General features: G+C 39.6%; 2 protein-coding genes across 3 annotated transcripts in view; both read left to right on the top strand.

Annotated features, from left to right (window-relative positions):
- The window catches only part of NRPA2 (nuclear RNA polymerase A2), a 54,427-nt gene that overhangs the window by 11,249 nt on the left and 23,857 nt on the right, over nucleotides 1-19,321 (top strand). For both annotated transcript variants that reach the window (XM_082867034.1, XM_082867033.1), the window contains exons 5-12: nucleotides 323-386; nucleotides 4,937-5,007; nucleotides 6,358-6,435; nucleotides 6,521-6,566; nucleotides 13,895-14,075; nucleotides 14,155-14,207; nucleotides 14,366-14,439; nucleotides 14,617-14,734. In XM_082867034.1, the coding sequence (XP_082723160.1) occupies nucleotides 4,940-5,007; nucleotides 6,358-6,435; nucleotides 6,521-6,566; nucleotides 13,895-14,075; nucleotides 14,155-14,207; nucleotides 14,366-14,439; nucleotides 14,617-14,734 (618 nt within the window). In that variant the 5' untranslated portion in view covers nucleotides 323-386; nucleotides 4,937-4,939. The remainder of the gene's footprint in view (nucleotides 1-322; nucleotides 387-4,936; nucleotides 5,008-6,357; nucleotides 6,436-6,520; nucleotides 6,567-13,894; nucleotides 14,076-14,154; nucleotides 14,208-14,365; nucleotides 14,440-14,616; nucleotides 14,735-19,321) is intronic.
- On the top strand, nucleotides 1,461-2,635 carry LOC145789728 (uncharacterized). Its single transcript, XM_082867035.1, has one exon. The coding sequence runs from the start codon at nucleotides 1,545-1,547 to the stop codon at nucleotides 2,610-2,612; it is 1,068 nt and encodes a 355-aa protein (XP_082723161.1). The 5' UTR covers nucleotides 1,461-1,544; the 3' UTR covers nucleotides 2,613-2,635.

Raw genomic sequence — 19,321 nt, 5'->3', positions numbered from 1 at the left:
AGAAGGGTATACTATGATATTGTTAGCTGAGAATAAACTATAATTTGCATGGTCAGCACATAAAGCACTGTGTCTGTCAAGTTGTACTGGGCTCTGTGATGTTAGTTTCTTTTATCTTGCAAAGATCGATTTGACATGCCTATTTACACCTTTTTTTGAATTGTAAAGTTGCTTTTCCATCACTTTTCACTTTTATATTTCTTTGTAAGTACTTTATTTTTTTTTTTATTTTTTATGTTTATAACGTGATTTGTCTTTCTATGTAGACTTGGCTCTCTCTCTCTCTCTCCCCTTGTAATTGTTTGGTTTCTTTGCTTTTTAGGTACTTTATTTTGAATGGAATTGAAAGCGTCATTCGACTTATAATTTTGCCAAAGCGGAACTATGTAAGTAAAAATCCCCCCTCTTCCGCCTTCCCCCAACGTATCTGTCTTTTGCTCTGAACATACACTTATTGGGTAAAGTACACTTTCAGTCCTATTTATAGACAGAACACATACTTATTGGGTAAAGTACACTTTCAGTCCTACATATATGCTCAAATGTCTTTCCTTGTCCAAAGTATTCTTTATGCCGATGAAAGTTTTCCGTAGCCCCCCTTTGATGCCTTTGAAGATCTCTCATAGCACTTTAAGCTTCCAAAGTATGCAGCCAGTCCAATGTGCTTTCCTCACTGTAGTGGCTTGTGTTCTACCCAAGGTTGCACACACAAGTTATGAAATTGCTAACCTAATGTTAGTACTAATACTAACAGAATCCACCATGGATAGAGCTCTGTGTATTGTGTGATCTTTTTAATTTTTGGTAATATGATGGTTCATGGTACTCAGTTGTTAGTGTGCAGTTATTTATCATGTCGCAACTCAAAGTTAGGGTGTTCAATTCTTGCAACCTTGATCATAAAACGTAATTCTGTTTTTGATGCTACTTACCAGTCACCATTGTCTACATTAGTATATCCCTACTTGAATGATTACAACCATCATAGTAAAAATTGCAGGAACTAGATTGAATCCTGGTAGTTACCTGATTCATGGTATAACTTTGGCAGTCATGTTGCTGTGACCAATATAGTTAAATAGAGTTGCAGAATAAGAAATACAAGTGGGAGCATGATCTTCTTGTTTAAATGCTTATAAAGTGACTGGGAGGACAGATTGGTCAAACTCATCAAATTTCAGTCACATGCACTTCCTGTTAATTTGGAGGTTATGTATTGAAAAGATTATGGTGTTTGTTAAAATATATCATCACCTACCACCTCCACTCAACTCACCTACCACACACACTCACCTCACCTACCACACACACTCACCTACTCCCCAATCCTCTCCTATATAATTAGTACCTCACCATCTGTAATTTACACATCAATATATCAGATCAATCAGACATCAATCAATAATATACATCAATTTATTTTTTACATGGTATCAGAGCAATAAGATTTAGGCCTATACTCCATTCTTTCCGGCAGGCAGCCGGCCGGCAACTTTGCCTTCGCTGCCTGCTGGAGTTTTTCAACACATACCAGATCACTCTGCATGTGCTTCCTCCCCAGCTACTGTCCAAGCACACACACAAACACTCGACATAACCCCATCCCGCATCTTCTACGACTTCCGCGCGCCGCCGCTTCACCTTCGCAGTCCTCGGCAAGAACGGTTGCTTCGTCGCAGGCGTACTCCACCTCCATTACCAATATCCAATTGAATCAAAATTCTAAGTTTCAAGGACCAGATAAGCTTCCAGTCATTGTATGGATTATAGTTCAGGCCTGTCAAGGAGATCTTACTGTAGGGTTGTATGCGTGGGCACACAACCTCTTGCCTATAGTTGGTGGCAAATCAAATTGTAATCCGCAATCCAGAGATTTGATTTTACAGTTGGTGGAAAGAATTTTGTCTGTCCCCAAAGCTCGTACCATTTTGGTAAATGGAGCTGTCAAAAGAGGGGAGCGTCTGTTGCCACCTTCGGCCTTTGACTTGTTGATGCGGGTGACATTCCCTGCCTCCTCTGCTCGAATAACAGCAACTGAAAGGTTTGAGGCAGTATATCCTGCTCTCAAAGAGGTGGCTCTTGCTGGTTCTACTGGAAGCAAAGCCATGAAACAAGTTTCACAGCAAATAATGATTCTTGTACTGAAAGCAGCTGGAGAAGGCAACCCTGAGCTGTCCAAGGAAGCAACGGGCATTTTTATCTGGTGCTTGACACAAAACCCTGATTGTTACAAGCAGTGGGACAAGATCTATATTGAAAAAGTAGACGTGAGTGTTTCTATTCTGAGAAAGCTTGCCGAGGAATGGAAGGAGTTTTCTGTGAAGCAGTCTTCTCTTGATGCTCTGAGAGAAACCCTCAAGAGTTTCAGGCACAAGAATGAGGAAGCGTTGGCTGGTGGAGAGGATACTGCTCGTCAATCGCTCTTCAAGGATGCAGACAAGTACTGTAAGCTAATATTGGGAAGGCTATCACGTGGCCATGGGTGTTTGAAAAGCATGGTCTTTGTTATCATTGCATTCGGTGTCGGTGCTGCTGTCATGTCCCCAAGCATGGAGTCCTGGGACTGGAACAAATTATCTGTATTGTTCTCTCAGCAATCCTTCCGAGTGTAACAAGTTCTGCTTTTCAGCAATATTCGGCATAGACAAAGTAATCAGATTTGCCCCCATAATAAAGCGGTCCTGATTCATCAACCAGACTTTGGTTCCTATCTCCTGAGAACTCAAGGATACAGCTGCACTTTGGTTCCTGATTCTCACTCTCGTTTTTTTTTTTTTTTTTTTTTTTTAATCAAACTTTATTTTTTATTCTAAACCTTCATTGATGCTCTCAGCTTGTTCCCCACTTTTTTTTTATTATATATATATATATATATATCTCTTTTTTTATTTAAAAAAAAAAAAAAAAAAAAAAAATCATCTCTCCTCCGTTGGATTTCCAACTCCATTCTTTTTTATTTATTTTCTCCATCCACTTTGCTTATTTCCCCCATCTTTCATTTTGATTTCACATATATTCTTATTATTTCTTTCTTTATTTTTCTTTCACATTATTTTTAATCTTTTTCCCATTCTATTCATACCATATAGCTTTGCACACCAAACCATATTTTATTCATCTCAGAGATCCACCCCGATCACAATTTTACACCAAAAAAAAAAAAAAAAAAAAAAAAAAAAAAACAAACAAACAAACAAAAAAACAACCACACCCACAGTGGGATTTTTCTTCTCTACTCAGCCGCCGGTCTCTTCTTCTTGCCTCCGTCCTGGGCAGCCCTTGACGGTGTTGCCTCAGTGCTTCCTAGTCCACCGAGCACGTTCACACCCCCATACTCCTCCACTGCAGCATATGGCGGACCTCCAAATCGGAACATCACAGTGGCCTTCCGCTTCAGCTCCTTGTTTTCTGCCTTTAGCACACTTATCTCTGCTCGCGCATCCTTATACATGCGTTGGAGCAGAGCCAGTTGGGCGTTTAGCTGCTGCACCTCATTTGTCCTACTCTGCAGCCGGTTCGACAAATTTGTGACCGCCGTCATGCTTTCCACACATGCCTTCAAAGTATACTGATTGGCCTCCACATCCGACTGCACTGCCATTCTTTGCTCCACAGACCGCATCGGAAAGTTCAACGGGGCAAACTCCGGGGCGCTTGGTTGAGTTTCCAGTGCCACCGCACCAGTTCTCTCTCTCGTTGACTCGTTGAGGTCGGGAAAGAGGGTGAGCAGTCCACGGGAAGACGAGGACGAGGCCATTTTCTGGACAACTGAGTGTTACAGACTCTCTCTCTCAGCACAACGAAGTTTTTTTTCAGAGGTTTTTCGCAGCTTTTCTCTGCCTCAGCCTCAGCCTCCGTCTTATAGCCGAGGCAGCCACGCGCATCGCGCGCCTCTTGCCACCAGCCGACAAACGGGCACGCAAGCCAAGGCGCCCACGTGCCTCGCCATCATGTCCGGCACACCTTTTGATGAATTGGGCACGCCTTTTGATGGCACGCCTTTTGACAACATTGGGCACACCTTTTGAGGGTGCAACTTTTTCAACGGTCCGACATGACCCTATAAACTGTCCCGACATTTGATTCCGGTTAGCATCTCCAACGGTCCGACATGACCCTATAAACTGTCCCGACAGTTGATTCCGGTTAGCTTTTTCAACGGTCCGACATGACCCCATAAACTGTCTCCTACATCGGTCTGACACCGCCATCCAGTGTCCTCTACACCGTTATGACACCACCATACAGTGTCCTCTACATGGTTATGACACCCCCATACAGTGTCCTCTACAACGTTATGACACCACCTTTCAGTGTCTTCACCAACGGTCTGACACGACCATACAGTGTCTCCTATCTTTTTTTATTTTTATGTATTTTCTTGTTTTGCTCCTCTCTCCAAACTCAAGTTGGTTAGTTTCTATCCTCCTTGAGTTTGCGGGGGGCTGTTAAAATATATCATCACCTACCACCTCCACTCAACTCACCTACCACACACACTCACCTCACCTACCACACACACTCACCTACTCCCCAATCCTCTCCTATATAATTAGTACCTCACCATCTGTAATTTACACATCAATATATCAGATCAATCAGACATCAATCAATAATATACATCAATTTATTTTTTACAGTGTTAATTAAACACAATGAAAGTTTAGAATATGTTTTGACTTGTTTTAAAATTTAAGGAGTGGTGGTTTAAACCTGGAGATTAGGGGTTCAAAAACTCATATTTCGGGCAGGAAAGTAGTTAAATGTCTCCAAAGATTGGGTAAAGACTTCAACCAAGGTTCTATGCGTTAAAAGTATAAGTGTTCTTATATAGTATATGTTATATGATTGGACTTACTTCACTTGAATTTTTCCTTTTTCTTTTCGGTTTAATTTAATCGGTGTTATATCGCACCATTGATGTGTTTTATTGCAGCCGATGAGTATGGTTCGTAATTCCTTTCGTGATCGACGAGAAGGATATACTGATAAAGCTGTTGTCATAAGGTTTTTCTCCATATCATACACATGCAATTACCTCTTTGGCTATTATCTTTGTTTATGATTGTCATCTTATTATGTAATCATCCCATCCCCCCTTCCAACCCCACCCAAAACAAAAAAAAAAAAGACAAAAGAAAAGAGAAAAAATAAAAAAATGGAAAAGGTATGAAATTGATTGATGACCTTTGCCTACTTGAAATCCAGTAAGTGATCATTGCAATAATACGTTATATGCATTGTCTACTAGTTTTTTGTTTAACCTATTATTAACACTTTGATGCAAGTATTAATGATTATATATATGTTTAATAATATGAATGCTAATATTTGCTTTTAGGGCCATAAATAGTATCGATAACTATCTATGATGTCGTTTGATTACTTAAAAAAACAGATGTTTAATTTCATTGGGAGAGTTATGAAGGATTGGTTAAGTGCTTTGAGTTTTGCTGTTGTACGTTAGAGAGAGAAAGAAACCAAGCACTCAGATATGATAGATTTATGACCGACAATCAGTGACCAGTACCAATGAGTCAATGACCAATGACCAATGACCAACCAAGAGAAGAATAAAGGAACAATTCTTAATTCTATAGATTCCTTTAGCTTTTTGGTGAAACTCCCTCCATAACTGAAAGGCTTGGAGGCTACTAAGATCACTCAGTACAAGCTTCGAACTTTATGTTAGGCTTTGCTATTTTGTTTCATCTATAGCAAGGAGGCTATGAAATTGCAAATGGATTACTTGTGGGGAGTGATGGATGATGAATAGAAGGACTATATAGTGGAGTGGAGAATGTGTACCCTTGTCTATTCTGGAGTTAGGTGGCTTGTCTCTAAATTATTTGATAAATCTTTGCTTGAAATATATTTGTCTAGATTTGTTTTGAAAAGGATAACTTGTGGAGGGAGGTGGAGGGAGCATATTTGGGTGTTTCAAAGTATAGTTGACCACCAAGGCAGTTAGGGGCCATATTGTGTGGGTTTGTGGTAATGGTGTTGGTGTTGGGAACTGGAGTTGAGAATCCATCCCCATAACCATGTAGCCACATCCTTTGACTAGATATTTCTGGATTGTTTCAGGCTAAGGGTACTGAAAAACTCTGGGTAATCTCCTGTAATGCTCTAATTTCCCATGCCTACTAATATGCCCTTAGTTTCATGTTTAGTTAGGTTTCATTATTTTTTAAATGCATATGTCATATTTTGACAGCTTGGTACAGTTTTTAGAAAGTTATTTTTTGGAACACCAAACTGTTCTGCAGTATTTTGTTTCATGTTTTGATGTTGTGACTTGCACATTGTTTTCCAATAGTTTTGTTGTGACAGAGATTTTGTTTATTCTCATTTCAGATGTGTTAGAGAAGATCAATCTGCAGTATCAGTTAAGTTGTATTATCTTAATAATGGAAGTGCAAGACTTGGATTCTGGTGAGCCAAGCTAACTGTCGCCTAATACAATAGGATTTTTATTTTCAATTGTCTTGAATTTTAAATTCTTTGTTCATCTTTTTAGGATACAAGGGAGGGAGTATTTGCTTCCTGTGGGCGTTGTTCTTAAGGTTTTGTGAATGCATACTCACTCATTTTGATATTGTTTTGTTGTTTATTGTAATTAAATCCCTTGTGCTTTTTTTTAAAATTTTGTAACTAGTTATTTGTCCCCTCTATTTTTTGGGCTAACATCATTTTCATACATGTTTACATGTCTAATTCAAATGTGCTTTGATGTCATGTTAATGTTAAAAACGGAATTTGTTTGAGAAACCTGATGAATAAAGAGAAAGCTTTTTCCATGGGATAGGTTAAATAGGTTAGCACATGCCTGCATGTCCTGTTGGGTTCTTGCCTCTTTAGTATTTAGTGTAAAGCCAACCATCTGTCAGTGAGATGTGATACTGTGAGAATATTAGGTTTTATGTATATATGGTAATATATATATATTTGTATATATAAGGGATGGAGTGAATATTTTTTGTTTCCTTTTTCAGTTCTAGGGTTAGATTGTTATATATATCGATGTATTCTTGTATTACAAACACACAATTGAATAAACAGATCATTAGGAAAACTTACATGGTATTAGAGCTTGGTTTGAAACCCTAGCTTCAAGGTTCGAAACCCTAGTAGCCGTAGTCAAGCCATTTATGAGTTTGTTCTTTGATTTCACAAAGTTGACTCATTTGAGTTTGGGTTTGCTCCATCTAGTTCTTCGCTTGACTCAAAGTTTTCGTCTGGTTCGAAGACTATTCGAAGTTGACCCAGAGCTCTCTGCCTCTCGGTTCAATCACGATTCCTTGTTGTGCCCATCTGCTACGAATCGCGATTTATCATTGTCGATTCGTGACATATCTGGTTTGAACCAACCAATCTGAGATTGGGTCTGGTTCATTTGATTCATTTGTTCATCTGGTTTGACTCTCTCTGGTTCATCGTAACTCTCTCTCTCTACCTCATCAGCATCGCGACTCCTCAAGCCCTTCGAACCATCTGATTTGCTCGTGAGATCTCTGTCGTTCTGGTTCTGGATTCACGACGTCTACTTTGTGACCCTAGTTCTTTCTCTCTCTGTTAATCTCTTGTTTTCTTTTATTTATAATAGTGTGAACCCTTAGGCTTCGGTTTATTACACTTCAATCCATCTCTGGCTTATTACAATACACAAAAATCTAAGCTATCAGATGCAAATTCATTGGTGCCAATTATACTTATTGGGCAAGTGTTATAAAGAATTTTCTTCTTGGTTAGAAAAAATAGGGCTATGTTTCTATTTTTGTTCTTCGTCCATCGGATCCAAAAAAAGAAGGATATCTGACTTCCTATGACACTTGGGATTGTGACAATGCCCAAGTTCTGACCTGATTTCATAATTCTGTGAATGACCGTATTGGGATGATGTTTTTCAAATATAGTACTGCCAAGGAGGTGTGGGACTATTTATTAGGTATGTATCAGCAACCCAATTTTGCTAAGCGGTATGAGTTGGAAACAACTATTTAGGGTGCTCGTCAGCGGGATCAGTCTATTCAGGATTTCTACATTGAGATGACAGGTCTTTAGGATTAGTTGGTTCTCATGGAACCATCTAGCCTCAAGGTCCTAGATGTTTATGTTGAGTTTCGGGAGCAGGGTCATTTAGTGCAGTTCTTAATAGCTTTCTTCCTTCAGTATGAGGCTATTCATGGTGGCATCTTTCACCGGTCTTTTCTTCCCTCTGTGGATGTTATTGTTCGTGAGCTCCTCTCCGAGGAAACCCGTCTTAAGACGGCCAGTTAGATTCTTTCTCCCTTTGTCTTCTTGGCTCTTACTTAGCCTTCTCTGTTATCGACCCCACCTCCTTCTCAGCTTCAGGCCATTATGAAGCCCAAGAAGGGGCCACTGGCTTCTAATGAGTGTGCTTTTTGCCATCAGAGGGGCCATTGGAAGTACAACTGTCCCAAGAAGGGACGTCAGTTGGCTCCGTCTTCTCAGCCGCTTCATACATAGTTCTGAGGTCCTGCTTCAAGTACTTTTCGGCCTCCTGCCGCTTATACTGCATCTACTTTGACTCCTAATCTTGACTTGGCTTCCTTGAGTGCTCAGATTGCTCAGTTTCAACATATCTTGTCCACGTCTTAGCCATCCCCACCTACCTTTGCTCTTACCTCTCTTTATTTAGATTTGCTTGGGTCCTCTTCAAGTATCTCTTTTTCTGTCTGGCTTTTTGATTCTGGTGCCTCTCATCATATGACTCTTCACTTTTACAAACTTCAAAACTGTATCCCCCTCCCCTCTTGTTCCTATTACTATTCATACTGCTAATGGGTCTGGTATGTCTGCTCTATCTATTGGGTTTGTCTTACCTTTGCCACGTCTGCTGTTACTATTCCCTCTGTTCTTTATGTCCCTCAGCTATCTGTCAGTTTATTATCTATCAGTCAACTTGATGCTTCTGGTTTTCATATTATCTTTTCTTCTTCTGTCTGTTTTGTGTAGGATCGGATGTCCAAGAAGCAGATTAGAACCAGTCGTAGAGTTGGAGATCTCTATGTGGTAGAAAGCTTGCATCTCCCTCTATCCACTTCTCCAGTTGCACTTTCCTCGTTTCAGTTATATTCTCAGTTGAGTTAGTTTTATTTATGGCATTCTCGCCTAGGTCATTTATTTGTGATTGCTTACGGTCTTTAGCTCAGTCAAGATTGTTGGGTAAAGTTTCTCTTAGTCAAATTGATGAATGTTGGGGGAGGGGGGTAAACTTGCCAAAATGTCAATTTTACCATTTAATAAAAGTACTATTTATGTTTCTCTTTTTTCTCTTGTGCATACTGATGTCTGGGGACCCTCCCTTGTTCTCACTAAAGGGGGTTTTGCATACTATATGGTTTTTGTTGATGATTGCAACCCTATACTTGGTTTTATCTTATGACTCGTAAATCTGACTTCTACCAGATATACCGTACTTTTTAGTCTATGATCACTACACAGTTTGGATCTACAATTAAATTGTTACGATCTGACTTGAGTGGAGAATATTTTAAAACTAAGTTTTGTGAGTATTTGGCTAATTTGGATACCATTCACCAAACTTTCTGCACTGATACATCCGCCCAAAATGGTTGCGCTGAGCATAAGCACCATCATCTCCTTGAGACAACTAGGTCTCTCCTTTTCTCTGCCTCTGTTTTGACTCCTTTTTGGGGTGAAGTAATTTTTACTGTTGCTTTTCTTCTAAACTGTATGCCTACTCCCTTCCTCTTTGGTTGTTCTCTTATGAGGCTTCGTTCTCCTAACTTCCCAATTACTCCCTCTTATGTGTTTTTGGGTTTGCTTGTTTTGTCCTTCTTCCCTGTAAAGATAGGACCAAACTTAGTACCTAGTTTGTTTTGTGTGTCTTTTTGGGTTACAGTCTTACCCAGAAAAGGTTATCGTTGTTATGACCCTGTTTCTCGTCGTCATTATGTCTCCCGGCATGTTGTATTTTTCGAACGTCTATCTTACTTTTAGCTTCTTCCGTTCACTACTCCGGTTTCTAAAGAGGATTTGGTTCACATTGATCTATTTCCTTCTGAGATCCCTCCGGATGAGTACATCTCTATTATTTCCCATGAATTTGTTCCGTCTTCCACCCCTCTTAATGAGCCCCTTTCCACTGACCCCTCTAAGTCTGTTCCCTCTTCTCCTCCAACTCCAACTCCTTCTCCTTCTGCTCTGGTTCGATCTCGATCTCGATCTCCATTTCCTCATTCGTTGCTAGTCTATTCTCGTCGCAAAGCTCTCCTTTCATCGGTTGTCTCTGCCGCTGCTGTCGATCCTCCTGCCTCTGATGACTCTGATCTTGCCAACTGTAAGCATCTCCTTCGCATCCGTAAATAGTTAGTCAAACTTGGTTTTGCTAAAACATAATTTTCTTTTTCATACTGCACCTTTTTGTCTGCTATTTACTCTTTCTTAGAATCCTATTCTTACAAGGAGGCATGTCAGGATCCTAATTAGATTCGAGCTATAGAGGATGAGTTGTCTGCCTTGCAGAAGAGTACTACTTAGGAGTTAGTTCTTTTGCCTACTGGCAAGAATCTGGTTGGTTGCAAATGGTTCTATAAAGTCAAAACTCATTTTGATGGTTCTCTCGAGCGCTACAAAGCTCGCCTGATTGCCAAAGGTTTCTCATAGGAGTATGATATTGATTATGAGGACACCTTTGTCCTTGTTGCCAAGATGACTACTGTCCGTACTTTGATCTTTGTCGCTATTGTTCGTCATTGGCCTCTTTATCAGATGGATGCGAAGAATGCTTTTCTTAATGGTCATCTCGCTGAAAACGTTTACATGCGTTTTCTCCCTGGCCTTCCTCATTCCTCTGGACAGTCTTTAGAGTGCTCTGTATGGTTTGAAGCAATCTCCTCGAGCTTGGTATGATCATTTTCAGACAGTTGTTAATAACTTTGGGTTTCATCTTAGTGCCCATGACTCAGCTTTGTTTCTCCTCTACATGTCTGCTGCTTTTGTTGGCGTATTACTGTATGTGGATGATATGATCATCACTGGCTCTGACTATTCTGCTATCTCTGAGGTCAAGGAGCATCTCTTCCACTTCTTTGAAGTAAAGGATCTAGGCCCATTGTGGTATTTTCTTGGTATTGCAGTAGCTTTTTCTCTTAAGGGCTACTTTCTATCGCAGGCTAAGTATGCCAATGAGGTTATTCATCGTGCCGGTCTTATTGACACTAAGGTTTCTGATACCCTTATTGAGCTTAATGTGCAGTTTAACACTACTGATGGTGTCCCTCTTGATGATCTTACGCTCTATCAAGAACTCGTGGGTTGTTTAGTCTATCTGACGGTTACTCGCCCTGATCTTACCTATGTTGTTCATATGGTTAGCTAGTTCGTTTTTGCTCCTCGCTCTACCTATTGGGTTGCTTTGGTTTGGATTCTTCGTTATCTTCGCAAAATTTTTTTTTAGGGATTTTTTGTCTTCTACTTCTTTCTTAGACTTGGTGGCCTATCCTGATTCTGATTGGGCTGGTGATGTCATTGATCGCAAGTCCACTTTTGGCTTCTGCATGTTTCTTGGTGATTCCTTGATTTCTTGGAAGAGGAAGAAATAGATTGTTGTTGCTTATTCCACTGCCGAAGTTGAATACCGTGCTATGACCCATGCCACTGCTGAGATTGTTTGGCTTCATTGTATTTTGTTTGATTTGGGAGTCCCTCAGTCTTCCTCGACCTCTCTCTATTGTGACAACCACAATGCTATTCAGATTGCTCATAACATTGTCTTCTATGAGCGGACGAAGCACATTGAGATTGATTGTTACTTTGTCCGTCAGCATTTGTAATTTGGCTCTATCTCGCTTCTTTCGTCTCTTCATCTATGCAACTTGTTGACTTCTTTACTAAGATTCATTGCTCGGTTTCAGTCTTTTCTTGGCAAACTCTCAGTATTTTTTGCTAAAACACCTTAAGTTTGAGTGGGGGTGTGAGAATATTAGGTTTTATGTATATATGGTAGTATATATATTTTGTATATATTAGGGATTGAGTAAATATTTTTTGTTTCCTTTTTCAATTTTAGGGTTAGATTGTTATATATACCGATGTATTCTTATATTACAAACTCACAATTGAATATACAGATCATTTAGAAAACTTACAGATACATGGTTATTTATTTTATCGACTACTTTTCATGTAACACCTGGGTATTCTTTATGAAGGAAAAATTTGAGACTTCCTCATATGTTATGGTGTTTCATTTGAAAGTCGAAAATAAAGAAGGTACAGATATTAAGTTTCTTCGTACAAATAATGGGGGAGAGTATACTTCATGTGAATTTTGTGCAACATATGACAACTACTAACTTGTCCAAGCACTCCATAACAAAGTGGCCTAGTTGAGAGAAAGAATAAACATGTTGCAGAAATCTGTTGAAGCATGTTACATGTGAAAAATGTGCCATGGAGATTTGGGCCAAGTGTATGAAGCTTAGTTGCACAAAGCACCGGGGGGGGGGGGGGGGGGGGAGCATATAGAAGTTTCTAAGGTTTGGAGCGCCTATGGGAGTGTGTATGTGTTTTACATGTTAAATATATAAATATATTCTAACTGTTATTTTTTCTAGGTAGTTGTGTAATATGTGTTAAGATATGAATACATATTTGAGATTGATGTCAATTACAAATTGTCTTTGTCAAGTATGAATAAATATTATGTAAATAGAAAGTACTATAGTAAGTTATTTTTCTTTTGTTTCTTTGATATTTGTATATTTAAGAGTTTCTATTTTAATTGGGAGCGAGTTTCTTTCTCAATAGGAGAGAGTTTCTTGCTTGGGAGCTCAAAAACGCATTTCTTAGTAAGAAACATCACCTAAGTAGGAGTTTCTTGCTACTAAGGTATGAAGATGACAACCGATATAATTATATCATGCTTTCCTAGGAAAAACTCGGGTTTGTCTCACATTTTCAGAAGTTATGGAACCCTAAATCAGTGGTGAGCAACTTTTGAGCCTTTGATAGTGTGCCATATATTTGTGCTTGATCAATTACTTAGTAAGTTTGATCAGAAGGTGATTCAATGTATCTTTATGAGCTACGACAATCAAAGGAAAGGATGGAGGTGTTGTGAACCCACAATTGCTTGTTGCTACACATTAAGGAATGTGATATTTGATTAAGCATTGTCGTGATGGTCAAAAGATCTAGCAACACTACGAGTCTCAAAAGTGAGAGAAGATGAATTGCATGAGAAATTGTCATGCCGGCATGTCGGTGTTGTGTAATGTGTCCGTGTCCATGCTTCTTAGATTGATACAGTAGCAGTAACTGTAGTAACAATGGTGATAAGAGAAATAATAGTTGCCAAAGGCAATAGAATAATGCATTATGTGCCTTCAACAAGATGGTCCAGAAGTGACGGGTTTTATCTTTTTGTTTGTATTCTTGGAGGTACGGGTGTGACAGGTGGTGGAGGATTAAGAGTGATGGTGAGTGGTTTCTGTTGGCACTGGGGTGGGTTACTCTGCTTTGCTATTCATTGGTTTTATCAGGCTTCTGATTTGTTTTAATTAGGCTTCCGGAGATATTTTACTACTTTGGTTGTCATTATGTCAATTCACATAATTTGTTGAAAGTCAAAAATAATCCTGAGAATATTCTTCAAGATTTTTGAAAAGTAATTTCTTACTAGAATTTGATAAAGTGAATAGTGCATGAAGGTAACTAAGTTTTTGTTCTCCAACCCTAAAACTATATGAAGTAATTTTTCAGATGCTCTCCCTCTCTCTCTAAAGGCTTGTGTAGATTGACTTCAATACAAAGTTATGTCGGCTTTGTCCAGCTAAATGCATTTACTATTGACCTGTTTTTATTTACATATTTGAATCACTTTTTACGTGACTTCCTATGGCAGGCCCTTGCTGATACAACCGATCATGAAATCTATGTTAGTTTGACATGCTTCTATAATGAGAAACATGGGAGAGGAAAGGGCTGTGTTGGCACGCAGCTTGTGGGTGAAAGAGTGAAAATTATTCTTGATGAAGTGCGAGACTTGTCTCTTTTTACCCGCATTCAGTGTTTGCAGCATCTTGGTACTTAATTTATTGTTCATAATTGTTCATTGATCTTCAATATTTACTTGATGACCACACTGACTTATTCCTTCTTCAGGAGAGTATTTCCAACCTGTTATGTATGGAATGGAAAATAAAAGCTACTTCGATGTGAGTTTATCATTCCAATCATTTGTTTCATTTGGTTCTCCCAAAACAATAGAGAGAGAGAAAACAAAGTGCAATGGGTTTCAATGGGTCTTCACATTGGAACAGTTTTTTAGAGTATTCATGCCTTAATATTTATTTTATCTTCCTCCTTTTTGTAGGTTGCAAATGCTGTTCTAAGAGACTACATATTTGTCCACCTCGAAAACAATGAGGACAAATTCAACCTGCTCATGTTAGCTACTTTCTAAACAACTTCAAATTTCTTCTGTGATTCAGTCTTTAAATATGTTTTCTTGCCCCTTTTGGCTTATGTGTAGCTGCTTTCTATAATTTCTCTCTTTATTCTTTATTCTTTTTTTGGGCGGCAATTTCTATATCAATATCTCATTAACATAGTTCTTCACTTCAGATTTTTGTTGCAGAAGCTTTTCTCACTTATAGACCACACTTCTGAGCCGGACAACCCAGATTCCTTGCAAAATCAGGAAGTGTTACTGCCCGGTCATTTGATTATTATTTACCTGAAGGTAGTTTTGAACTTCATTCTGTTGAAATGAACTGTCTCAATCTGCTCTTATTTTATATGTGGTCAACAAATGATTTATGACTTGCTTCTGTATATTTTGTATCATGTATGCATTCTAATTTTAGAAATCAATTGTGAGGTTGGGAGTGATATGCCTGAAAGCTTAATATCAAGGAAATATGATACACATGCAAATTGATGTCTAAGATATTAGTAGTGGTGCACACTAGATGCATGTGACCATTACTCATTTGTATATATAACTACAGTTGATATTAAAGATCGAAGGGAGGTAAAAGAGAGAGCCACATGTGAAAGGATGAGAGAGACATTTGAGTAAACGTAGGAAGTCGATGGATTGGAAAACGGATGATGGAACATGGAGGTTTGATTTTTTTGGAATGACTAATTTTATGTTATTTCATTATTGTGGCACGGTTGAATTGCTTCACTTTGTGTGTTTCATTGCTTGCCTTAGTCCCTTATTTTGCTCTTCAAGCAGAATTTGAGTGCCCTTGTGTTTCTTTAAATTTGTCTTTACATGTAGAACCTCTCTTTTTAGATTACCCATTTCTGTCCAAAATAAGTTTGACAGTCTTAAAAGTCTAACTCATGCATTCTTTATTGGACATCAGTAACTTCAATCATGTACCCCCATGTGTAGATCTGGCTTGAAAAGCAACATCATTTTCGTTTGTCAATCATTTATGACTTCTTTAATCTCAATGGTAATGATTGAAGTATTCTTTTTCTTTTCTTTCTTCTTTAAAAAGTTTTATTATTCTTTTTCTTTTTTCTTTTTGTGTAAACAAAGGCTTCAAGCCACACTTGATGTTAGTTTCCACGGGGTTTCATTGTTTGGCATGGTATTGTGTGGGAGCAGTTGCACAATCTATGATAGATTTCTAATTATGCACTTCAGGGCTACCTCTTGCCTTTCGTCGAGCTGTCTTCCTTTTCCACATTTTGATTTAGTAAGGTTGCACGTGGGAATCAATTGACTCAGAGAGCTGAATGAGACGAATTGATTTGGTTTGGCTTGGTTTTTGAAGGCCTTGGGTGGAAGTTAAGTTGACTAAACTTTGGTTTAGTTCTGTATTGGAACTTGGGTGGTTGTATAACCTAAGCCTACCAGAGAAATGTCCTTTTCTCATTTCCCTATGTAGACCACTGCTTAGGCCCTTTAAATGTCCAGGAATGGGGTCCATTACAATGTACTGGCTGGCGGTTTGAAATTTTTTTTTTTTTTTTTTGGGTTCAAAGACTTGATTTTATTACCATGGTTAAAATTGTTTGGTCTTCTTGCTCATACAAGATTTGGGGTACAGTAGTGAATGAAGCTTGGGTAACCAGCTTGGGGAATGATAGAATATCACCCCCTATTTATAAAAGAAGATTAGGGTTTACAAGAAATGCAATTTACAAGATGATCCCTGAGTGCTATCCCTGAGTGCTGATTACAGTGATTACAGACAGACCCTAGTGTGCCTTTCGGCGAATATAAAATGCTATCACTTAATATAATATGCTAACACTCCCCCTCAAGCTGGTGCGAAGATATCTATCATGCCCAGCTTGCCTACGATGTCATGAAATGGTTTATTCCCAATTCCCTTGGTGAGAATGTCAGCAAGTTGTTCACCTGACTGGACAAAGGGAGTACAAATGATACCACTAGTGAGTTTCTCCTTAATGAAGTGGCGATCAATCTCAACATGTTTTGTCCTGTCATGTTGAACTGGATTGTGAGCGATGTTGATGGCGGCCTTATTGTCACAGTATAACCGCATGGAGTCCGTCTGATCAATACCTAGATCATGCAACAATAATTTGATCCATAAAAGTTCACACACACCTTGTGCCATAGCTCTAAACTCAGCTTCTGCGCTTGACCTGGCAACCACATTCTGTTTCTTACTCCTCCAAGTAACTAGGTTGCCGCCAACAAAGGTGCAATACCCTGAAGTTGATCTCCTATCAGTTACTGACCCAGCCCAGTCAGCATCTGTATAGGCTTCTACACGAAGATGATCATACTTTGAAAAATACAGACCCTTACCAGGAGCAGACTTCAAATACCTCAAGATTCTCATGACAGCCTCAAGGTGAATCTGATGAGGAGCATGCATAAACTGACTAACTATACTGACAGCAACAGCAATATCAGGACGGGAGTGAGAGAGGTAAATGAGCTTTCCCACTAATCGTTGATAGCTCCCCTTATCCACAACTTCTCCTCCTTCATCATCCCCTAATTTCTGATTGGGTTCCAGGGGGGTGGCACATGCCTTGCAACCAAGCATCCCAGTTTCCTTCAACAGGTCAAGCACATATTTTCTCTGTGAAATAAATATCCCATCCTTAGAGCGAGCAACTTCAATGCCCAGAAAATACTTCAAGCTGCCCAAGTCTTTGATTTCAAACTCTTTAGCTAAATATTTCTTCAACAGAGGTATTTCCCCACTATCATTGCCTGTAAGAACTATGTCATCTACATAAACAATAAGTGCTGTAGTCTTACCGTGTGAGGAATGTTTCACAAACAATGTGTGATCTGCCTGACTTTGTTTGAAGCCATATTTAATCATAGCCTGAGTGAATCTCTCAAACCAAGCCCTTGGAGACTGTTTGAGACCATATAATGACTTCCGAAGTTTGCATACTTTGCCTTCTGTTTGATGATCCTCAAAACCCGGAGAAATGTCCATATATACTTCTTCTTCGAGGTCACCATGGAGAAAAGCATTCTTGACATCAAACTGATAAAGCGGCCAATCTAGATTAGCTGCTAGAGAGAGAAGTATTCTGACTGAATTCATTTTAGCCACGGGTGCGAAGGTCTCCTGATAATCAATGCCATATGTCTGAGTAAACCCTTTTGCCACAAGTCTTGCCTTGTAACGCTCAATAGACCCATCTGCTTTGTGTTTCACAGTATATACCCATTTACATCCCACAGGTCGTTTGCCCGGAGGTAACTCAGTCAATTCCCAAGTGCCATTCTTCCTAAGTGCTTTCATTTCCTCAATCATGGCTAGTTTCCATTCAGAGGTAGCAAGAGCATCCTGAAAATGGTTAGGAATGCTAACAGAGGAAATATTGGACACAAACGCTCTATATGAGGATGACAAATGAGAGTATGATACAAACTGTCAGATAGGATGTTGAGTACAAGATCTCACACCCTTCCTCTTGGCAATAGGAACATCAAGATCAATGGACTCGAGAGATTCAAAATTACCTCGACTCTCATCAGAAGCAGGCGATGGCAGTGGGGTAGCAGAAACGGTCCCGTGTATCCAGTTAACTTGTTTTCTGTCTATGTCCCGGACATAAACATGCCCATCCGTATTCTTGGTGACAGTGGGTTCTATAGTCCCCGTTCAAGAACAACTGGTTCCACCATAGGAAGCACAGTAGTAGAGGGTGGTGCAAGAACAACTGGTTCCACCATAGGAGGCACAGGACTCACTTCACACCAAGGCTCCCCCGGAAATGAGGACGGTGACACCGGAGAGGACAAGAAATAGGACTGGGATTCAAAGAAAGTGACATCCATGGACACAAACCACTTACGAGACGAAGGGTGGTAACATTTATACCCCTTTTGAGTAGGAGAGTAACCAAGGAAAACACACTTGAGGGAGCGAGGGTCCAACTTACCACGAGAGGGAGAGTGATTGTGGACAAAACAGACACAACCAAATATTTTAGGAGGAATAGAAAACAAGGACTGAGAACCGAGGAGGACGTGAAGCGGAGCCTGTTTGGCCAAGACCTGGGTAGGGAGACGATTAATAAGATGGGCAGCGGTGAGAACAGCGTCGCCCCAATAGGGTCGAGGCACATGCATAAAAAAACACATGCACCGAGCCATGTCAAGAAGATGCCGATTTTTGCGTTCGGCCACCCCATTCTGTTGAGGGGTATTTGTGCAAGAGGTCTGATGGATAATGCCATGAGTAGAGAAATATTGTCCTAACCCAGAATCGATGTATTCCCCGCCATTATCAGAACGAAAGATTTTGATAGTGGCCCCAAACTGAGTACAAATCATCTTATGAAAAGTGCGAAACACAGAGAAAACCTCACTTTTATCTTTCATGAGATACACCCAAGTAGCACGAGAAAAATCATCAATAAATGTAACAAACCAGCGATGACCTTTCACAGACAGAACACGAGAGGGACCCCAAACATCAGAATGTATTAATGAAAAAGGAACAAAACTTTTATTCAAACTGGGAGCAAAAGAAGCTCTATGTTGTTTTCCAAGTTGACAAGACTCACAAAGAAAGTCAGACACATGATGATTTGCGAAACTAGAAGGAAATAAATGCTTAAGTAAATGAAAGGAGGGATGCCCAAGACGCCGATGCCACAGCCATACATCAGCGGGGTTAGTAGAAGACGTGGTGGAAGAATAAGCAAGTTTGTCCGGTTGATCTAGGAAGTAGAGACCATTTGCTGCACTACCACTGCCAATCGTCCTCCCCGTGACAAGGTCCTGAAAAAGACAATGATCAGGAAAAAACGTCACACGACAATTCAAATCCTGGGTAAGACGACTTAAGGATAATAGATTAAC

This window comes from Camellia sinensis, chromosome 4, assembly GCF_055761805.1.
Source record: "Camellia sinensis isolate YWXY chromosome 4, ASM5576180v1, whole genome shotgun sequence".
Taxonomy (NCBI): domain Eukaryota; kingdom Viridiplantae; phylum Streptophyta; class Magnoliopsida; order Ericales; family Theaceae; genus Camellia; species Camellia sinensis.
Note: the sequence above shows the minus strand (reverse complement) of the source record. Positions and strands in the feature narration are given on the sequence as shown.